Source organism: Botrytis fragariae, assembly GCF_013461495.1.
Source record: "Botrytis fragariae strain BVB16 chromosome Unknown tig00000000, whole genome shotgun sequence".
Classification (NCBI taxonomy): domain Eukaryota; kingdom Fungi; phylum Ascomycota; class Leotiomycetes; order Helotiales; family Sclerotiniaceae; genus Botrytis; species Botrytis fragariae.
In genome coordinates, this window is record NW_023500986.1 from 75,954 (window position 1) to 93,761 (window position 17,808).

At 42.0% G+C, this 17,808-nt stretch overlaps 8 protein-coding genes across 8 annotated transcripts; 5 read left to right on the forward strand and 3 right to left on the reverse strand.

The window, feature by feature from the left end:
* Positions 1-776: 776 nt before the first annotated feature.
* On the forward strand, positions 777-2,209 carry Bfra_006221ia (putative mfs multidrug transporter protein; the record flags this gene model as incomplete). Its single annotated transcript, XM_037336594.1, has 3 exons — positions 777-873; positions 926-1,119; positions 1,205-2,209. The coding sequence occupies 3 exons, from the start codon at positions 777-779 to the stop codon at positions 2,207-2,209; spliced, it is 1,296 nt and encodes a 431-aa protein (XP_037197960.1).
* Positions 2,210-2,247: 38 nt separating this feature from the next.
* On the forward strand, positions 2,248-2,637 carry Bfra_006221ib (putative mfs multidrug transporter protein; the record flags this gene model as incomplete). Its single annotated transcript, XM_037336595.1, has 1 exon — positions 2,248-2,637. One exon carries the CDS (start codon positions 2,248-2,250, stop codon positions 2,635-2,637), a length of 390 nt encoding a protein of 129 aa, XP_037197961.1.
* Positions 2,638-3,517: 880 nt separating this feature from the next.
* On the forward strand, positions 3,518-4,949 carry Bfra_006222 (uncharacterized protein; the record flags this gene model as incomplete). The annotated part of the gene is made up of 3 exons (XM_037336596.1): positions 3,518-3,592; positions 3,648-4,797; positions 4,846-4,949. The coding sequence occupies 3 exons, from the start codon at positions 3,518-3,520 to the stop codon at positions 4,947-4,949; spliced, it is 1,329 nt and encodes a 442-aa protein (XP_037197962.1).
* A 1,621-nt stretch (positions 4,950-6,570) lies between these two features.
* Bfra_006223 (putative 2og-fe oxygenase protein) lies at positions 6,571-8,175 on the reverse strand (the record flags this gene model as incomplete). Its single annotated transcript, XM_037336597.1, has 5 exons — positions 6,571-6,986; positions 7,052-7,157; positions 7,243-7,534; positions 7,584-7,772; positions 8,027-8,175. 5 exons carry the CDS (start codon positions 8,173-8,175, stop codon positions 6,571-6,573), a joined length of 1,152 nt encoding a protein of 383 aa, XP_037197963.1.
* Positions 8,176-10,134: 1,959 nt separating this feature from the next.
* Positions 10,135-11,555, reverse strand: Bfra_006224 (putative anaphase-promoting complex subunit 10 protein; the record flags this gene model as incomplete). The annotated part of the gene is made up of 3 exons (XM_037336598.1): positions 10,135-10,702; positions 10,789-10,933; positions 11,219-11,555. 3 exons carry the CDS (start codon positions 11,553-11,555, stop codon positions 10,135-10,137), a joined length of 1,050 nt encoding a protein of 349 aa, XP_037197964.1.
* A 1,493-nt stretch (positions 11,556-13,048) lies between these two features.
* On the forward strand, positions 13,049-13,410 carry Bfra_006225 (uncharacterized protein; the record flags this gene model as incomplete). Its single annotated transcript, XM_037336599.1, has 2 exons — positions 13,049-13,077; positions 13,179-13,410. 2 exons carry the CDS (start codon positions 13,049-13,051, stop codon positions 13,408-13,410), a joined length of 261 nt encoding a protein of 86 aa, XP_037197965.1.
* A 619-nt stretch (positions 13,411-14,029) lies between these two features.
* On the reverse strand, positions 14,030-14,486 carry Bfra_006226 (uncharacterized protein; the record flags this gene model as incomplete). The annotated part of the gene is made up of 2 exons (XM_037336600.1): positions 14,030-14,258; positions 14,392-14,486. 2 exons carry the CDS (start codon positions 14,484-14,486, stop codon positions 14,030-14,032), a joined length of 324 nt encoding a protein of 107 aa, XP_037197966.1.
* A 2,129-nt stretch (positions 14,487-16,615) lies between these two features.
* On the forward strand, positions 16,616-17,808 carry Bfra_006227 (putative autophagy-related protein 27 protein; the record flags this gene model as incomplete). The annotated part of the gene is made up of 3 exons (XM_037336601.1): positions 16,616-16,889; positions 16,994-17,531; positions 17,613-17,808. 3 exons carry the CDS (start codon positions 16,616-16,618, stop codon positions 17,806-17,808), a joined length of 1,008 nt encoding a protein of 335 aa, XP_037197967.1.

Here is a 17,808-nt window from a genome sequence, read left to right on the forward strand (position 1 = left end):
TTACAACAAATGGCTCGGGAGAGTTGAATGGCATATGTCATATCACATAGACTCCTTACTCGATCAGCTCATCCGACAACATCTACCGACAAGAACCAGCTTCCACATTTTTCAGAACCACCCTTATCTACCGAATGATCCTGGTCAGTCCGTCAATTTATATTAAATAACAGATGTTGAGGTTGGTTCCTCCTGCCTTGGAGTATTAAATTCACACTTGTTCGGTCTTCGTTCCCTCTTCTGGAAGCAAGACTTTACATAAGACTTGGGACATTTTCACCAGATACACCAACTTGACGAATTCCCTTAGAGATCTGCCGTTTGCCATGACATTTCTGAAAAAGGCAGTCATCCCTACGGTTGCGTCGGCACCATCGTTCCTTGCAACCAATGAATCGGACTCGATGGCATGCAGTGGACCCGCACCGAAGTTTGACAGTGGAGAGAGCTTCACACTACGTTGTAGAATTTACCATTTACAAACTAGCAATGATCCTTCGTTTTTCAAAAGGGCCATGTAATTGTGGGCACATAGAAATTTCCATGCCCAATGTATTCTTATCTCCAGGTAAGTATATCACAAGCTAAGTTTATTTCTTTTACTGCATATATTTTACTACAATTCTATTTCATTGTAATCCTATTCTGCTTTTGCCCCAGCTCTATACAAAATTCAAACCCATTCATGGGTTTCAACTTCATCCAGATTTCCTAGGACATCACAGAGAGGAGCAAGGAAGATTCAATTGCTTGTAAGGATAGCCGACAAAGTAAACATGCCCAGCGCAGATCATGGACATGCAATCGCCTCACGGGGAGTCAGCGACGACGTGATATATGGGCGTAATTCAGAAGCAGGCTCTACATCAATTGGTAGTTGCAGCATTCCATGGGTAGAGCTGCAGATATACTAATGGACATATAGAAAGGTATCAAACTAGACTTTCTCGAATGGTCTCTGAAACTGATCACGACGATGCGAAAAGACGATATGATCTTGAGGCGAGAGATAATCATGTATCTCTTCCGGATTCCTCTGCATCCAGCGTGTTGGGTACGCCGAAAACCGTAATACATTGGGAGGAGGGCGATCCAGAAAATCCATATAATTGGTCCTCCGTACGTCATATCTCTTCCCCTGGGTAATGTTTAGATGGGTATTCAATTGATCGTAACGAAGGATGAGTCTAATTTGGAACCATAGAGGTGGAAATGTTACATTGTTCTCATTGGAATGCTTGTGGTGATCAACAGTACCATGGGTTCTTCTCTGCCTTCGAACGCGATGCCATTCATCGCTCCGCATTTCCACATAACATCAGAATCCGCGGAAATTCTACCAATATCGATGTATCTCCTTGGATATGTGCTTGGACCTTTAGTATTTTGTCCACTATCGGAACAATTTGGACGAAGAACGATCATGCTGGCAACCTTTTTCTGCTATACCGCCTTTACATTAGGTTGTGCCTTAACACCAACGTGGGGTGGACTCTTAGCATTTCGAATCCTGGCAGGTATCAACGCAAGTAGTCCTATATCCGTCAGTGGAGGTATCTATGCAGATATATACAAGGATCCAGTAACAAGAGGAAGAGCAATGGCGGTCTTCACTGCAGGCACTTGTGTAGGTCCTCTAGTGGCTCCAATAATTTCGGGCTTTATATCTCCCGTTCTTGGCTGGCGTTGGTCTTTCTGGATTGGCTTGATTGTTGCTGGTGCATCTTGGGCCCCTCTTATATTTCTTCCAGAAACCTACGGTCCAGTTCTACTTCTCAAACGCGCAAAACATTTGCGAAAAGAAACAGGCGATTCCGAAATAATCGCGCCGATCGAATTGGAAAAGCAAGATTTAAAACAAATGATGACTGTGACACTTACTCGACCTATCCGCATGTTCTTCTTCGAGCTCATCGTCTTGGCCGCTTGCACCTACCTCGCCTTCGCATATGGGATATTCTATATGTACTTTGAAGCTTATCCGATTATATTCGAAGGAATATATGGTCAATCGCCTGGCGTGTCTGGACTTATGTTCCTCCCCATTGGTGGTGGTGCAATTCTAGCTATCATCGTATTTCTCTGGTGGGATACGTTTTTACGCAAAGCTCAAGCATCTAAGAAAGCTTGGGCGCAAAAAGAAGAATCTCGGCGGCTACCACTTGCTATTTTGGGGGGCCACTCTACGTTATTTCGCTTTTCTGGTTAGGCTGGACATCCCGCGCCTCTATTCCTTTTTATGTTCCCATGTTGGCCGGTATACCATTTGGAATGGGCTTTATATTAATCTTCATTGCTCTACTCAACTATTTGACGGATGCTTATGAGGTCTTCGCCGCTAGCGCCATGGCTGCATCGAGCTGTTGTAGAAGCTTAGCTGGGGCGGTGTTGCCGTTTGCAGCGAAACCCATGTATACAAAACTGGGCGTGCCATGGGCAAGTAGCCTGCTTGCACTCTTGAGCCTATTAATGTGCGGTATTCCGGTATTATTCACATGGAAAGGCGATCGTATCAGGGAAGGGAGCGTATTCTGTCGGGAGCTTAAAGAACGAAAAATCAAAGAGTTGGAGAACTTGCAAAGAGACAAATTGGTGGAAGAGCATCGCCCAAATGCGGGAATCGCGGAGAAAGTTTAAGAGTAAAAAAGCTTATATTCTTTCTGTAGAGTTTTTGGTATAAGAGATGCCTTAATGAACGATCATAATGAGTACATATGACAGCTGATTCAAGCTTGAACGCGAAAAATGTGTAGCATACGGCGTTACAATACTATGTTGTTTGATTTCTTTCTGGATACCATCATTGGGGGCTCTTTCAATAGCTTGTTCATTTCTCTTATTTTAATGTTATTAGTCACTTCACAGATAATTCTTTCAGTAAGTTGGTAGATCCAACCATCCCTGTTCTCCATCGTTACTTCTGCCACATCAAGAACGCATTTCACGAGTAGTATATATCTGGCTAATTGAAGCATCTATCAATCTACGATGCCACCGATTGTTGATAACATTGAACATTTTTGCGATTGAAAGCACGCACAAATCACTTGAAATGAATTTTGTACACTACGCTCGAGCTCAAGGGCCTTGACACAATATCTGATCAACAATTTCAGAGATGGGCTTTTCTGCTATGAGATGGAGTATGGTCTTTGCTGATTGTTCCCGCTGTTATATGTCAGCTCATATCCTAACTCCAGGCTGCGCAATTTACTCGTGCTTTCGGTCTTTTCTACATATCTTTTAGAGCGTCTCCAGGATCGAATTTCTGATTCAAGATACACAAGCCAGGTAATACAATAACAATGAAGTTGATCAGAATAATTTTCTTAAAGGATACTTCAGCTATGCACGGTAGAGCTCTTTCATAAAAGTAAGATCTTACCTTTCTTTCATCTTAATCCGTTGTGTGGCTTGGTACATTCCAATGGGTGTTGTTATTAGCCAACTAGCCTCAATGGTTCATTCAAAACAACATTCAATATTCATTTCTCTATCTTTCTCAATCTAAAGCATCATGGCGAGCAGACTTCGTGATCAATGGGTATGTGCCGCCTCTTTCGATGCGGATCCGGACATCGCAGGTCCTGGGGTAAGTAGCTCAATGAATTTCCATGACAATCCCCCCTTCCTAACAAATTCCAAAGGTTATGACAAGTTTCCTGATTACCGCGTGGGTCACATGTTTTGTTGCATGTATCCAACTATATTGTGTCGTGTCATCTCGATTCCGTCTCCAACTTCTTTCTTCTGTGTCGGGAACCACAGCTGAACATATTGGCAAATACACAGTCAAGCTAACAAGAATTTCCATCCCATCATCTATCGAACGAAACATCCCAAGACTCATAATCAAAGGCGTTCATCTCAGCTTTTATGTCATCCGATGTTCGTTAGCTATGTTTTTAAGTCTCTTTCGCAATTCCCAACCGCGACTTCAGTTATTCTCTCAAATGGCTTTAGATCGATTGTGTGATCTTCAGCTTGTTACAGGAACCGCGATCATCATTGCAGGTATAGCTGAAGTTCATGACATGTCATTCTATCACCAATCTCTCATTACAAGCTATTGGCTGCTCACACTAAATTCGTTTTGGGCTGCTAGAGCTGGATATCTCAACTCGGAACACTATGGTCATGACAGGAGCTTTTATTTCTGGACGCGCTGGGTTTTCATACTTATCAGTGATCTGCTCTCAATCTATTACCAGATTGTTACCACACTGGAGGCTGAAAACCACTGGGACTCTGAAGGAAGTGGTCAATGTTATCTTTCCCACGAACCATCACCAACCAATGCGCAATATTTCTGGATTGTGGGAATTTCCTTTGAAGTTGTATATATGTTATTGTATTCCATGCAACAATTTGTACAGTCATTGTCTTGCAAATGGCGATGGTTGAAGGGCTTAGTGAACTTCATTGCAGATACGTCAAACGATGTATCCAATGGGGGCCAGCAACGCGCTTTAAATTTATGGTCGGCGGTGAAACTGCGCACCTGTCGTTGGCCAGTTCTCTTACGTATCTTATTACAAGTTGTAGAAACCATAATCTACATGATCTGGCATGTACTTTGGCGGATTCTGGCACTATGGGCTTGGGGAGACAACGGATCGGTACTGATAGTTATTGGATATATTGGACTAGCAGCATGGAATACTTTCGACGTTATTGACACGAAATTGTCTAATCGAAGCTTGATAATTGGAGATGAGGACACTTGGGGGTTTGGGCAAATTCTGCCACTTGGTTTGCTCGCTCTTATATGTTTAGATTTGCTTGACATCCTCAACAGTGAGTAGTCTTTGTTCTATTCAATATTTTTGTCGAGGATTTGACCAGCGGTAGAAGCGTATAAGCATCAAATCACAACTACGATACCGCATTTTCAGGCTCAAAAAGGAGAATTATCTCTTGTGGGCACGAGAAACGAGTATTCGACTTGACTTTATTTCCAGAAGCTCAAACGTACTCCCTTTGATCATATCTTCTGTTCACAAAATCCTACGCGACGTTTAGCATCCGTGAAGCATTTCCATAGGTTAATGAATGCCTTAAGGTGTCCAAAGTTGCACTTAGATAAGCCTAGAGAGTCCTTGAGTGATTTTTCTTTGCAATACTTGTCTAGAAGTTTCTTCCCGCCTTTAGATTTGTAGATCCTCGTGGTTTGAGCTATTGATTATTCTTTCAGGATCCAAATATATTGATTTGGCATTGCATCAATCCTGGATGATAAACGGATGTAAGAACCCACCCATACTTGTGTGATCAGTGTTAATTGGCAGTGCAACGACATTAGTATACTAATTAGTACTTTAAAAAATTCGATTGCTGTCAAGGAAACCCTCTTCACAAAAGTGCCTCACAAATCATCTAAAATGCGTAATCAGTAGTGGGTAGTGCTTTTTTAAAGTCATGTGGAATGATGAAGTACTCTCTGAGGTCAACCCGGGGTTTTCATCTGTTGATTTAATATACAGCTTTATTTGATAGAATAGACTTAATACTCTAAAAGCTTTAAGAACCAAAGCAGGACGGGGTATGAACGCCCAATTCTGATACTAATTCTAGTCGTTAGATGGCTGGTGCCAAAGAAAGGCCGGAATCTCCTGGGCACAGTAAAAACCCGAAACAGAGATTTTGGTGGCGAGAAGAGAGGATATGGAAAACCTGAATGGCCTCGGAAATCGAAGAGAGGCAGCTTGCTGAGCTGAGCAGGGAAGAACGCGTGATTTTTTCCTATACTGGGATACTTGTAGTGAGGTAAGGAGATAGCTTGTGGACGAAATGGTGCACTTTTTGATCTGGAAGTGTCGAGTGCTTGACTTTTGATTTGATCAATCACAAATTTGCCATTAAGACTTAGAAGCAGTGCTGAAATTAGTATACGGTGGTAATACTGTGGCTGATATTGCAGTTAGGATACGCACTGTAGTACGTATCATAATCAACGATATCTACGGCCGTAGGTATTTCCAAAAGGTGTAATACTGAAGATGTACTGAAATACAGGAATTCACATATTTTCAATGAATTTAAACCTAATGAAAAAAGAGATTATTTAAAATATGTAAATTCCCATATTTCGGAATGTTACTAGTGATATTCAATATTTTAACAATATTGAATACTATTAGTGATATTCAATTTGATAATAATTATTGAAATATATTTCAAAAATTCGATACGCACCACTGAAGTGAGGGGTATCCAAAATACGGAAAATGTCAATTACAGCACTGCTTAGAAGGCTAATGATTCAACAATTTTTTGAGCATTGGGCTTTACCAAAAGAGCAGTTTCACTCACGCATTTCGCGAATACAGTATCCTCATCTTTCACATAGGATCGAGTAAAAAAGACTCCTCACACCAGCAATAATAGGGTTCAATCCAATTACTTCTGATGGTGCCAAAACCGAAGATACATGCAAAAACTTTTCGGGTGCTGAGCGGCAAAGTGGAGACGGAGACAAGTAACAGGTGAAATAAAACTCTATGTCCATTGACGATTCCAAAATTGGATACAATATAAAATCTTCAAATCTCAAATACAGGAACCAATACTTCAAACCGCATCAACAATAGCGGGGAACAAATCATTTAAATTTCTCTTCGGCTCAAATGGTTTACCACCTAAGCTTCCCCCTATATTACCCGCCTTAACCGAGGAAAGTTTATGCCACTCCCAGTCTCTCGCGTTCATATCATTTTCAGAGTTCTCTCCTTCCTCGACTGGTGGTATGAGGGAAGAAGGATACTGGGGAGGTGCTAGTCGTTTCATGAGGGAATCACCAGCAGGGCGGGCGAAGTAACCAACTACATAGCGGGTCATAGATGACTGATCGCCGGGGGGAGAGGTGACACGATGCATAGCTGAGCGAAGGATCCCACCAGTCCATTCAACCATTGCGTCGCCAAGGTTGACTATACAGGTGGATGGCCGAGGTTTAATGTGAGTCCAAGAAGACTCGAGATGAGGATCTAAATGATGAAAATTAATTAATTATTAAGACGAAACTTTGGAATTATAGATTGGAGTTGCGTACCTGCGTCATCGTTAAGAATTTGGAGACCTCCAGTTGTACTAAAAAGAAGGGTTAGTGCAGTGATATCGGTATGTCCCATCATGGAAGTACGGCGATCATCAGCTGGCTATCAATAATTAGGATAGTTTCGAGATGCAATTCTATGATGACACACGTGGAATAATGGGAAACACAGGAGATTTCGAGCTCACCTGAGGCTCATACTTTAACATCCGTAAAACACTACCGCTTGGCTCCGTCATCGGTTGCAACTGTGCGAAAGTACCCAGGGGAAGTTTCAGATGTTTTTCTAAATGCCCGAGAATGACATTAACAATTCTGTTGGCCTGTTCAATATATGTCTTCAATTGCGGGCGAGAACGTTCGATACAGCTCGGGTTAGCAAGGGGCTCAGAAGCCCCAGTTATATCATCGCGGCTGATTCCGTAGAGCTCGACTCGATCTCCGACTTTGCCAATCTTGTGATAACCTAAGGGCTTGTAGCTAAAAATGATAAGAGACCAAGTTAGTCGAGACTTTCGAAAGGTCGTACAAATTTGGAATAAGAAGTGATGAATTATGAAGGCGGGGGTACCGAAAGAGAGAAATTGGGGGATTGTAGGCGTATTCATTAAGCTCAAATTTAGGGAGTGCATATAATTCTGCATTCAAGTCGAACATTTTCTCGGTATTCTTGAGAAATTGATCACCAAACAAACACCCAGTGAAGTCAAGCTGGAAGCTACGGTATTGAGAATTAGTAATTTGCCGCGAATAATGCTTCTAAGAAAAAGCACGAATGTTGTTCGAGAAGAGTTATTGAAAGACAAATAGATGAACCACATGATCAATACGTGCAATGAACTTGGGTGCAATTAAACAGTATAATTTGCATTTCTTATCAAATCATATAATGCATTTGATTGCAAAGATTTTGCGTGGGGACAGATCGAAGGATATTCGTAGGATTGGAAGGAAGGATTTGCTGTTACTTACAAGCCTATATGACGACTGGCTTCGAAAAGAGCGCAGGACTCGTGTCCGTCATTGATTGCAAGTTTAGCGAAGGAGAAAATGGGCATATCTGCCACTGGGATATTGGAGGGAAAGGGAGGATACTTGGCAAAGTAGGTGGGAGTAGGCATTTTTAAGCAAGCAAAATGAGATGATGTGAATACAAGCAGCGAAGCGAGGAGTAGGGTTTTAAATGTTGGATATATATACCATCTTTTCAATATTCTATTCCTTGGCAAGCTTTTCAAGTACGGGAGGTTATATCTGCGAAATATATAACTCAGTGCCTATAGCATTGAGTTTTGTTGTGCTTTTCCCAAGTAATAAAGAAACTATTCATCCCTTTCATCTTCGTTTCAAGGCACGAAATGCACAACTCTTATATTTTATCCCAATGAAATAGTTATTGCACAGGTATATGGCTGTTGCATTAAGCTTACAATCAGTATTTGGCGAAGTCAAACTTTGGTAGCTGTGATGCTTGAGTCATAGTTTCTGATCAAAGTGTTACTTTATGAGGAGTTCCTTTGACAGAGATACCATTTTCCACCATGAACCTGCCGAGTCTCTTTCACGTGGAAGCGTTTTTTTCCGAGATAGATCTTTCTCGAGTCCCTTTCATGATCAGTGGTGTTCGATAGCTTCTTGGTAATTCAGCAATGAAAGGGTCCGGAAAATTCATTTTTTCTTTTCAAGTAAAAGAATTAGGCTACTGGATTGATTTGAACTGAAAATTTGAAGCTGACAGTATTATTGTTAGAATCTTGGACATGGAATCTTGCATCAGACTGCAATGCATGACTCGGAAAGTAATGCTCACGGCAAATTTTGGGCATAGTAAAGCTAGACACATTATGGCTTAACTCGACGATACGATGGAATTTCAGGTACGATCATTCCTAGGTTCTAGGTTTATTCTACCTCTGGGTTGAAAGTGATCTATCATCGTTCTTCTGTAATTCGCTAATCTCTTTGATGGCCACGCGCCTTCACTTGATCTTACTGGCTAGCTTTTGCCTTTCCCTATCGGGATTGTCAAAGACAAAATTGGTACGACACTTGCCATTTAAATTGACACGAACGAGCGTAAAATGACTTTTAGTCAGTCACACCAAACCAAAGATGGCTGTCCGCCGTGAAAGCAGAAAGAACAAAGCTGAAAATCCATCCAATTTACAGGATGTGCGCACTCGTGTAGATGTTCTTCCGTATCGATTAACTCCATCGCATAACTATTGACAATGATCTCAGATATAGATGTGGAAATTAATCGAAGAATCTTCATGGGTTTGTTGTTGTCATAAGAAAACAAAGCCATTTCTGGGAAACTCTCATGCCAAGGTGCAGTCGAATTGTGATGGCTGCCGTAGCTTGGAAGTTCTACATCCTTGGGGGACTTGCCGCTTCGATCACTGCTAGCGAATGACGGCAAGTGTTAGAAAATATCATTGCCCGACCCGAGACAGACCCCGAGAGAATATTGAATATGGTCAGAAGACGGTGATAAATTTTATTGCGTTCCTGACGTTTCTTTTTGTTGGACTCATAATGCAGATCTGGCGATTTAACGATGATTGCTAAGATCCAATGGAATGTAACTTCATCAGTGCTCCTATTGAGTGGTATGGATAAAAGTTCGAAATACTTGGATGCGTGTGGTACAGGCGGGACGAATCTTTAGTCGAATGAAAGCATGAGGAAGCCAGAACAGTAGAAGTTTGATTGATGTGGTCTAGTTAACAGTTTCTTTCCACCAAATCAAATGTAATACGACGAAATATCACTCTCAAAATTTAACAATCATGAGCAACCCCACAAAGAGATACGGAATCGCCTTTGAAAAGATACGGTGCATTTTTGCAGAAGGCACTTGCCTCTGGGCTACATGGAGACTCTTGACCTTGGGAGAAGTGTTCATCTTTTTGTTGGGCAGGACTGAGAATATAAGGAAGGGAGCTGTACTCTTCTTATCATGAAGCTACATATTCAATGTTGTTATACAAACCCAGGGTATCTTAATGACTCCTAATAACTCCCAATGTGACTACCACCAATCGTAATATAGTATTAACCAAGCGATCGCAGTACAATCAACGCAGTTCTGGCTCGGACATAAACCCAGGCTCACTCAAACCACTTAGGTCCGGCATCTTGTGTCCACCCATTTTTGCCTGCGTAAAATCCTTCCAAAATTGATCATCATTACCTACATCTCCGCGCTTCAGATCATCGTCAGGCCCTCCAAATTCGTTCGGATCGATCGAAGAGCAAGTGTCATCCTCCTCCTCATCGAGATATGATGGGGGAGGAGATTCATGACGTTCGTCATGAGAATATATCTTCAGTCCACGAACATGTGTATCCTTGCCATTCTGGTGATTCTCCAATACCTTGACTTGTATAATGAATGCGCGTAGCGTTTTTCCATCTGAACCTCCTCCTACGTGATCAAGGTTGACATCAATCCATCCTTTCGGTTGAACAAACGATAGTTCAGAAAACGGAATTAGATCGTGGTAGCCTGTACCTCCAAGCAACTGGATACGTGTTGGAGTATAAGACTCATCGGCTTCGAAGTCAAGGAATATTCGAATGGCTCGAATCTTTGCGAATTTGGCAAAATGAATGTTGAGGTAATGAGGCTGGGGTCCATCGGATCTGCAGGTGGGATATGTCAGTAAATGTGCAAGTCTATCACCGAATAGAGATGAGAAGTAGAGACGAGAAAGCATATATCTCCTTACTGCCAGAACAAATTTGTGTCATCGTCCCGGAGTGCAAGAACTCCACAACCAGGTTTACTACTAGAAACAGTCCAGCTAGCCAAATTTCCGATTTCTTTCAGCCCGAGAGCGGCAGGGTCGAATAATGGTGTATTATCCATGGTAGCTAGATGAGGTGATAAGTTAGCCGATTATACATAATGGGTGGTGAGGTTGTGCATTGATATTCGGAACGGGATGCAAAATACAATCGGATTGCTGTGCTGTAAGATGTACTGGTGCAGGTTGACCGGTTGGAGTTGAGGGAGTGAGAGTAGACATCTTTAAGTTCAAGAGGTTCTGGTTCTGATTCTAGTTACGAGTTCAGTTGCCTTCACTCTTTCCTCCCGATGTGTTGGTGATGTGTGCGGAAAGAAGGGGGAAGCGGGAAAAATAAAATTGTCAAACGAACCGTCAACTGCAACATCGTCCAAACCTATATCTTCGTCTAGGTTTTCTAAATCTTCAATAACAGGATCACCTTCAGATTCGTCTTCTTCTTCATCTTCTCCACCACTTAAGTCTTCTGTGCCTGTGGTTGAATCGAGATCATCTTGTGCATCTCCACCTAATGATAACATACCCTGAATGGGAGTAACATTGTTTTGATCAAATGGGTTGGTCGTACGTCTTCTCCTAGTATTATTATCAATTCTAAAGTGCTCCTGGTAGTTGACAGTAGGAGTATGTGATGGAGGCATCATTAACGAATTAGCAAGGTTGTCATCAATGTTGAATTGCGAAATCATTGATTCAAAGCGAGGCTCAAGCTAGCAAACAAATGAACAAATGTATATATATTTTGCGTAATTTATCTCTACACCGCTTACTATTTATGGACACCGCCCTCGTTCCTGCTGAGCAACACGAGTATTTGTTAGTAATTGTAGTATATCACGTGTCTATTTTATATTTTCCCCTCCATCCTTCTGAGTATCTCGCATTGCCACAAATCTCTATTCATTGCAAGAGTTAGCGTCCTTGTCCTTTATTTGTCATGAGCATGTGGGCATATATATTGCTTCACTATTATGGTCTCCTGGTGGCGGTCTTTAGACGGAGTCATCCTGATCGAATCCAGAATTCGAATATGAACCCGAGAAGTGCGTTATTTCACAAATTTGAAAACTAGTTGTCTCAAGAGATGCTTTTCGATTCCAATACGCGAGCTTTCAAAGAAGCCTCTCACTGCCTCCACCAAAATGAGACTATGTAACCTAATTCCTGAGCATAAAAAATATTGGCACTTTACACATGTCCCATCGGATTGCCAACAATAAATCTTTTGAATTGCAATAAGCTTCATCGTCAAAAAAACTACAAGTATTCATACCTCCCAAATATTGTCAGCTTGAACACTGCTCGTCAACCGAACCGAACCGGCGATTCCAACATAACCGAGTTCAGGAACGCATGTCGAATGGGTTTCACAATTTGTGCGTTGGGATCAGCTCAGAATATCGAATACTAGCATAAAGCGTCTAGTCAATCCTCATGCATTTGAAATATGTGATGACTTTTCAATGGACACCTCTTCCGTTGCTTCAGATGTCAAATACCCATACCTAGTCCTCCCATCCCATCTCATACAAGACATAACGTCCTACTCCAGAGAACAAGAACTAGTGTTACAATAGAGCCACTTAGTATGCTTTTATACTTCCCAAGCTCATTGCATAGCTTGAGAATCCTAAATAATCTATGTGCACCCGGAGATACAAAATCTCCATTCAAGTGCCGGAGCCAAAAATTTGTCCAGATTGTTCGTTGCCTCCCGAGCCTCCGTCCACCGGGTTCCAGATTTCAACACCCAAACTATCTTTCACTGCCTCAACATTACTCATATCGATCTAGTTAAGTTTGATAGACCAAAGAGGCAGTGATCATAGTATCCGAACAAACCCCGACAATTCATTCATTTTGTCAAATGATCATTGGATGAAGGAGTGGAAATATGGCAAGTAAAGTTTCGACTGCCGCGAAACCGGGGACCTGGAATTCTTTCAAAATGACGTTGACTTGTGTTGAAAGACGCGGTACTGGAGTAGATATTTATACCCAAGTAAAGTACTCGTTCGTGTGGTTTACAAAAGCAGATAGGAATTTTCTCCTCTTTACGTTAATAGCTTCCCCTCATTTCCATACCCACAAAACCCCACACCATTGTGAGGACTTCACAACCTTAACGTACGAAGAGCTATTCTTTCCAATCTCGGAATATTGAACTGATAATCAATTGGTAATGCCTACTATTGTATCTGGCCTTAAGAAGTAAGTATATGAATATTCTTTTATCATAGCCCATATATAAGCCTTTTTTGATTCAGTCAATTCTTCCACGTGTGAGAATATCATGCTAATTTAACTCTCAGACTCAAAGAACGTCGAGCTCACGCCAAAGAGCTTCGAGGTCAATCAAATGAATTATACAGATGCTATCAAGATATGAAAGCCGTGGACGATCGATATAACAAGCCTCAGACGTACCATGTGGACCAATTCACACACGCGAACGGAGATGCAGATAAATTACAAAACCTGCGTGCTACGATACCACGGGAAATAGAGATAAGGACTTCAAGTGATTCATCGGCACGCTCATGAAGAAAACGGAATCATAATATGGTCGTGATGGTTTCGGTGATTTTATGAGAAAATGAGTCTCGTTTGAAGCTTACAAGTCAAATTCAAGAGAAAGAAGTGTCTTTGGACTAGGAGCCACGGATCGTTAAACGAACTAGGAAAACCACAGTTCCCTCATCTGCGAGGAGGTCAGGTCGAGTTTGAAATATTTATGGTTGCGTCAAGGTGATACGATGGGCATTTATACAGCATTGTCACTCCCTTGGTGTTGGATTTGGAGTTCACAGTTATCATTGCAGCGATTGGTGGCCGGAGCAGGAGGAATTTTGACAAAGTGCAGTTTATAACTCTCTCTGTTTGTAGAACAATTTGTATATTATATCGTTATCGAGAAATCATCTTTCAAACCAAGCAAGCTGCCAGCAGCCTATGTTTATGCCTCTTTTCCTTTCCTCTCCCGATGCTATCCGACGAGTACTAAAGAATTTCCTCAAGCCATTGGTATAATACAAAGCCTCCAATCCGCAATTAAACGCCATATAATGCATTTCGATCGTCAAGTATAAAACAGACGCTTTCATCTGTGTAATATGAGTCGATGACACTCCAGTCTATTTCCCCCCAGGCGAATTCTAGCACTTCAAACCGCACACATCCAGAGGTGATTATCGCCCATTAATCCCTTCATCTTGGCGGTTGTGTCCGCCATCCCCAACACTCCGTCTTCTTGTGCTTGCTGTCGTCTCGTCTTTTCCATATCTTTATTCTTAATCTCCATCAACAACTCGCTCTGATATTGCCATCTAAGAACGTTCCACTGGGCTGGTACATTCTTGGGTATCTTGTTCTCTTTCAAAATCGCAGGTTTGCTGTAAAAAATGCCTGGTCAGTTTGACTATTTCTTTACCAATCACAGTTTTCTTTTGCTCCTCTCTCTACTTCTAGCTCAATTCATATTCGAGTATGAGGAACCAGAGGGACATTAGGGAGTATGATACTAACTTCAATTCTTCCTCATTAGCCCAACGGTTTGTGAACCTTCCAAGAGAGAACCTGGCAAACTTCGCGATATGCGGGGTGAAAGTATGTACAACCATGGCTCCGTCTGTTTCTTGATGTCTTAATGGATATGATTGGTTGCGGGAGGGGTTGGTTGATTTGTCTATGACGAGATGGACAGAGTATACCAGGCAAAGCAAGACAGCGCAGCGCGCTCCGGATGAGTGAGTTACTCTGCCAACAATTAAGTATGCAGACGAAACTATGGAATTGAAAGATACAAAAGAAACGAAAGGAATGGAATTGTAGGGACAAAGGATACATAAATACTACCTCCACAGGTCACTACCGGCCATTTACTCCACAGAAGCTATCTGCCCTACCGAGATTCATCTTAAACCGCTCAATTTCACCAACGAAGCAGTTATGCAGTTATGCAGTGGAGCAAGGAGAACGATTCACAATTTCAACCACGCTCCAACAAGCCTAAAACATAGTGGAGAAAAAGGGCTGACACTAGTCGCAATACATTCGGTAGGTCCAACCTAGAATACCAACAATTGTTCTTTGGCTCCACTCTGCCTCTGGGCGGTATTTCTGGGGCGGTTCTCAACGGGATTGGACCCGAAAAGATGTGATCCATAATTCGACCGAAGCCGCAACTCGCTCCACGCTGATAGTCAAACACGCCAAAGTCATGCTTTTCCAATCCTCCTGTTCTTTTCTGATTCGTAGCAGAGATCTGGACCACCGTGATCTTCAATTGGTAAATCGCTTCTTGTCGGCTTAGAACAATTTAGGTCACCGACCAACTAACAAGATAACAGTGCAAGGTGGCCAAGTAATATTGTGAACATTATCGTGCTCATATATGCATGCAAAACCCCTCTTGATAGATAAGTGATTTACCACATGCTTTTACATACTAAGGTATGTTGGCTCCAGCAATGAGTTTTCTTATCACATCGAGCAAATGTGAGTAATGTCGAAAAGTTGTGCTGGCGTTTCAAATGCTTACCAAGGAACATTCCCACTGGTTTGCATGTAGAAACGTGGCTGGCTTGGTTCGTGATGTACTGAGTGTGTAACTTGGTCAAATGGAAGAAGACTGCCAAGATTGATATATTTGACCATTGAAATCTTGGTTCGATATTGACATGCTCAAGTCTGTCAACCGAAAATTTCTCTGATTGAAGGATTGATGATGCCTTGATGAAAGACGTATTATCGTTGGCATAGAACGCTACTTTCTCTCAATCCTTCAATCTGCGTTGAAGATATCTTTCAAGGACAACATGTCCAGAAATCTCCTATTCACCCCCTCCCCCAAAAATGCCTTTATCTTGTGCTCTGGTATGGGCCGCAGGGTAAAAGCATGTATAATAAATTTGTTACTCTTTCCCAGTAATATTGGTAGCTTGACAGTGAAAACCATCCCTTTTGAAGTTTTCGGCGGTGGGATCAAAGATGACACTATTGACTACGAGGTAGTATGGGAACATGAATTGACCTACAATAGCCTGCAAAAGTTCCGAAATCTGGTAGGCCGACCATATTTACCAGACTAATCTTACCGGTGCAAACAGATGGTCTTTGATCTTGAACCTACGATACCGCTTCATCAACATTTGACACTTCGCTGGCTTTGCGAAGACTGCTGCCGTGGAGGCAAAATAATTGTGAAAGAGACATATCTTCAGTCAATATTTTGAGCGATTGGTAGGCAATACGAAGAAGAAGTGGTGTTAATTAGTTCTATCTGATTTCATAGTGATCATAGATTTCGAAGGTCAAGACTGTGGAAAGGGATACCAGGTGAGTAAATGAAGCATGAATATAATCAAAATTACAAAAATCAAAGAACACGAGTGGAAGTTGAAAGCGACCTCGAAACCAATATTGCCGCAAACATCATGTGATTGATTGATTGATAAAACAACAGCTTAGGTAATCACCGTCATCTTTCATCTCGCAGTTTCCGGCGTGTCTGAATAAATGCTCTATGAGCTTCAACAATTGCATCACAAAATTCGCAACCAAGATAATCTCACTACGAATACCTACTGTCTTACTTATTGACGTCTCGCCTTCGATACATCTCAATATAAAGAATCAGTATCTTTCAATTCGACACATATTACGGGCGTGTTTGATAAAATAAAACATCTGAGACTATTGTCCATCTATCTGGACTACAGTGTATTCCACGGTATTCTGACAAACCATCATGCGTCTTCACAACCTCCCAACCGAAACCGCATTTCTATCAACCCTCTTCTTTCCACTCCTTTCTTCCGCGCTCGGAAACTTAGATTGTACGAACATAGTTGTTGACAAAAAGCCGTTCAATTTGGAAGCATTAGGTGGGCCACGGTCGGCATTACACAGTGTTAAAGATTCTGTTGGTGAAGCAAAAGGATGGACAAATACAACATACACAATCGACCTTTGTAACCCTATAGTCAAGAAGGGGTTCTATGAGTGTCCAGGTGGGACAAGAGGTAATGTCTCTCCTTATTCTAGGTCTTGTTAAATTTTAGCCACTAGCCAATTCATCGTGTGTTACTCAAAGGGTCTTGGTTCACTAACATCCTTGATGGAACAGTTTGTGGCATAACACATGTTATCAATGAAGGGGAAGGATCAGATGCAACGCAAAAAATTGTTCCATTTGCAGGCGAATTACAAAATTATGGCGGAGGTCCTCTTGACGCTAAAGTGGAACGACTTAGCAACTCTAAATCTCATTCAGACGCCGACAAAGAAGGATTACGTGTAGAGCTAAACGGTGGCTTCATCGAGCAAGGGAAGAATAAGAGGCCGCAAAAAGCTATCGTGGAGTTTATTTGCGATGCGAACAGAACTGGACTGGAAAATCTGTGGGTACCACCAGAGCCGAAAAACAAGCAAAAGGATGAGGAGAAGCACAATGAGAGGGAGGAAGAAGGGAATGATGATGAAGTGATTGGAGCGCCAGGCAACGATTCGAGTCTTCAGTTTGTTAGGTTGGATAAGGATAAAGGCGATGCAGATATCCTAAGGTTGACTTGGCGCACAAAGTATGCTTGTGAGGATGGGCCGAAGGATGATGGTGATGACAAGAAAGGTTCACATTGGGGGTTTTTTACTTGGTTCATTATTATGTATGTGTTTCCGTCCCCTGGTCGTTCTATTCTGCATCACAGGTACAAAAGTGGCGAACGTAGCTAACAAATTTTTGACAGTGCATTCCTTTCAACGGCCGCATACTTAATTTTCGGTTCTTGGCTCAACTACAATAGATATGGCGCTCGTGGATGGGATCTTCTCCCTCACGGAGATACGATTCGTGACGTTCCATACTTATTGAAGGACTGGACCAGGCGAGTTTTGAGTACCGTACAAGGTGGTGGAAGTAGGGGAGGTTATGCGGCAGTATGA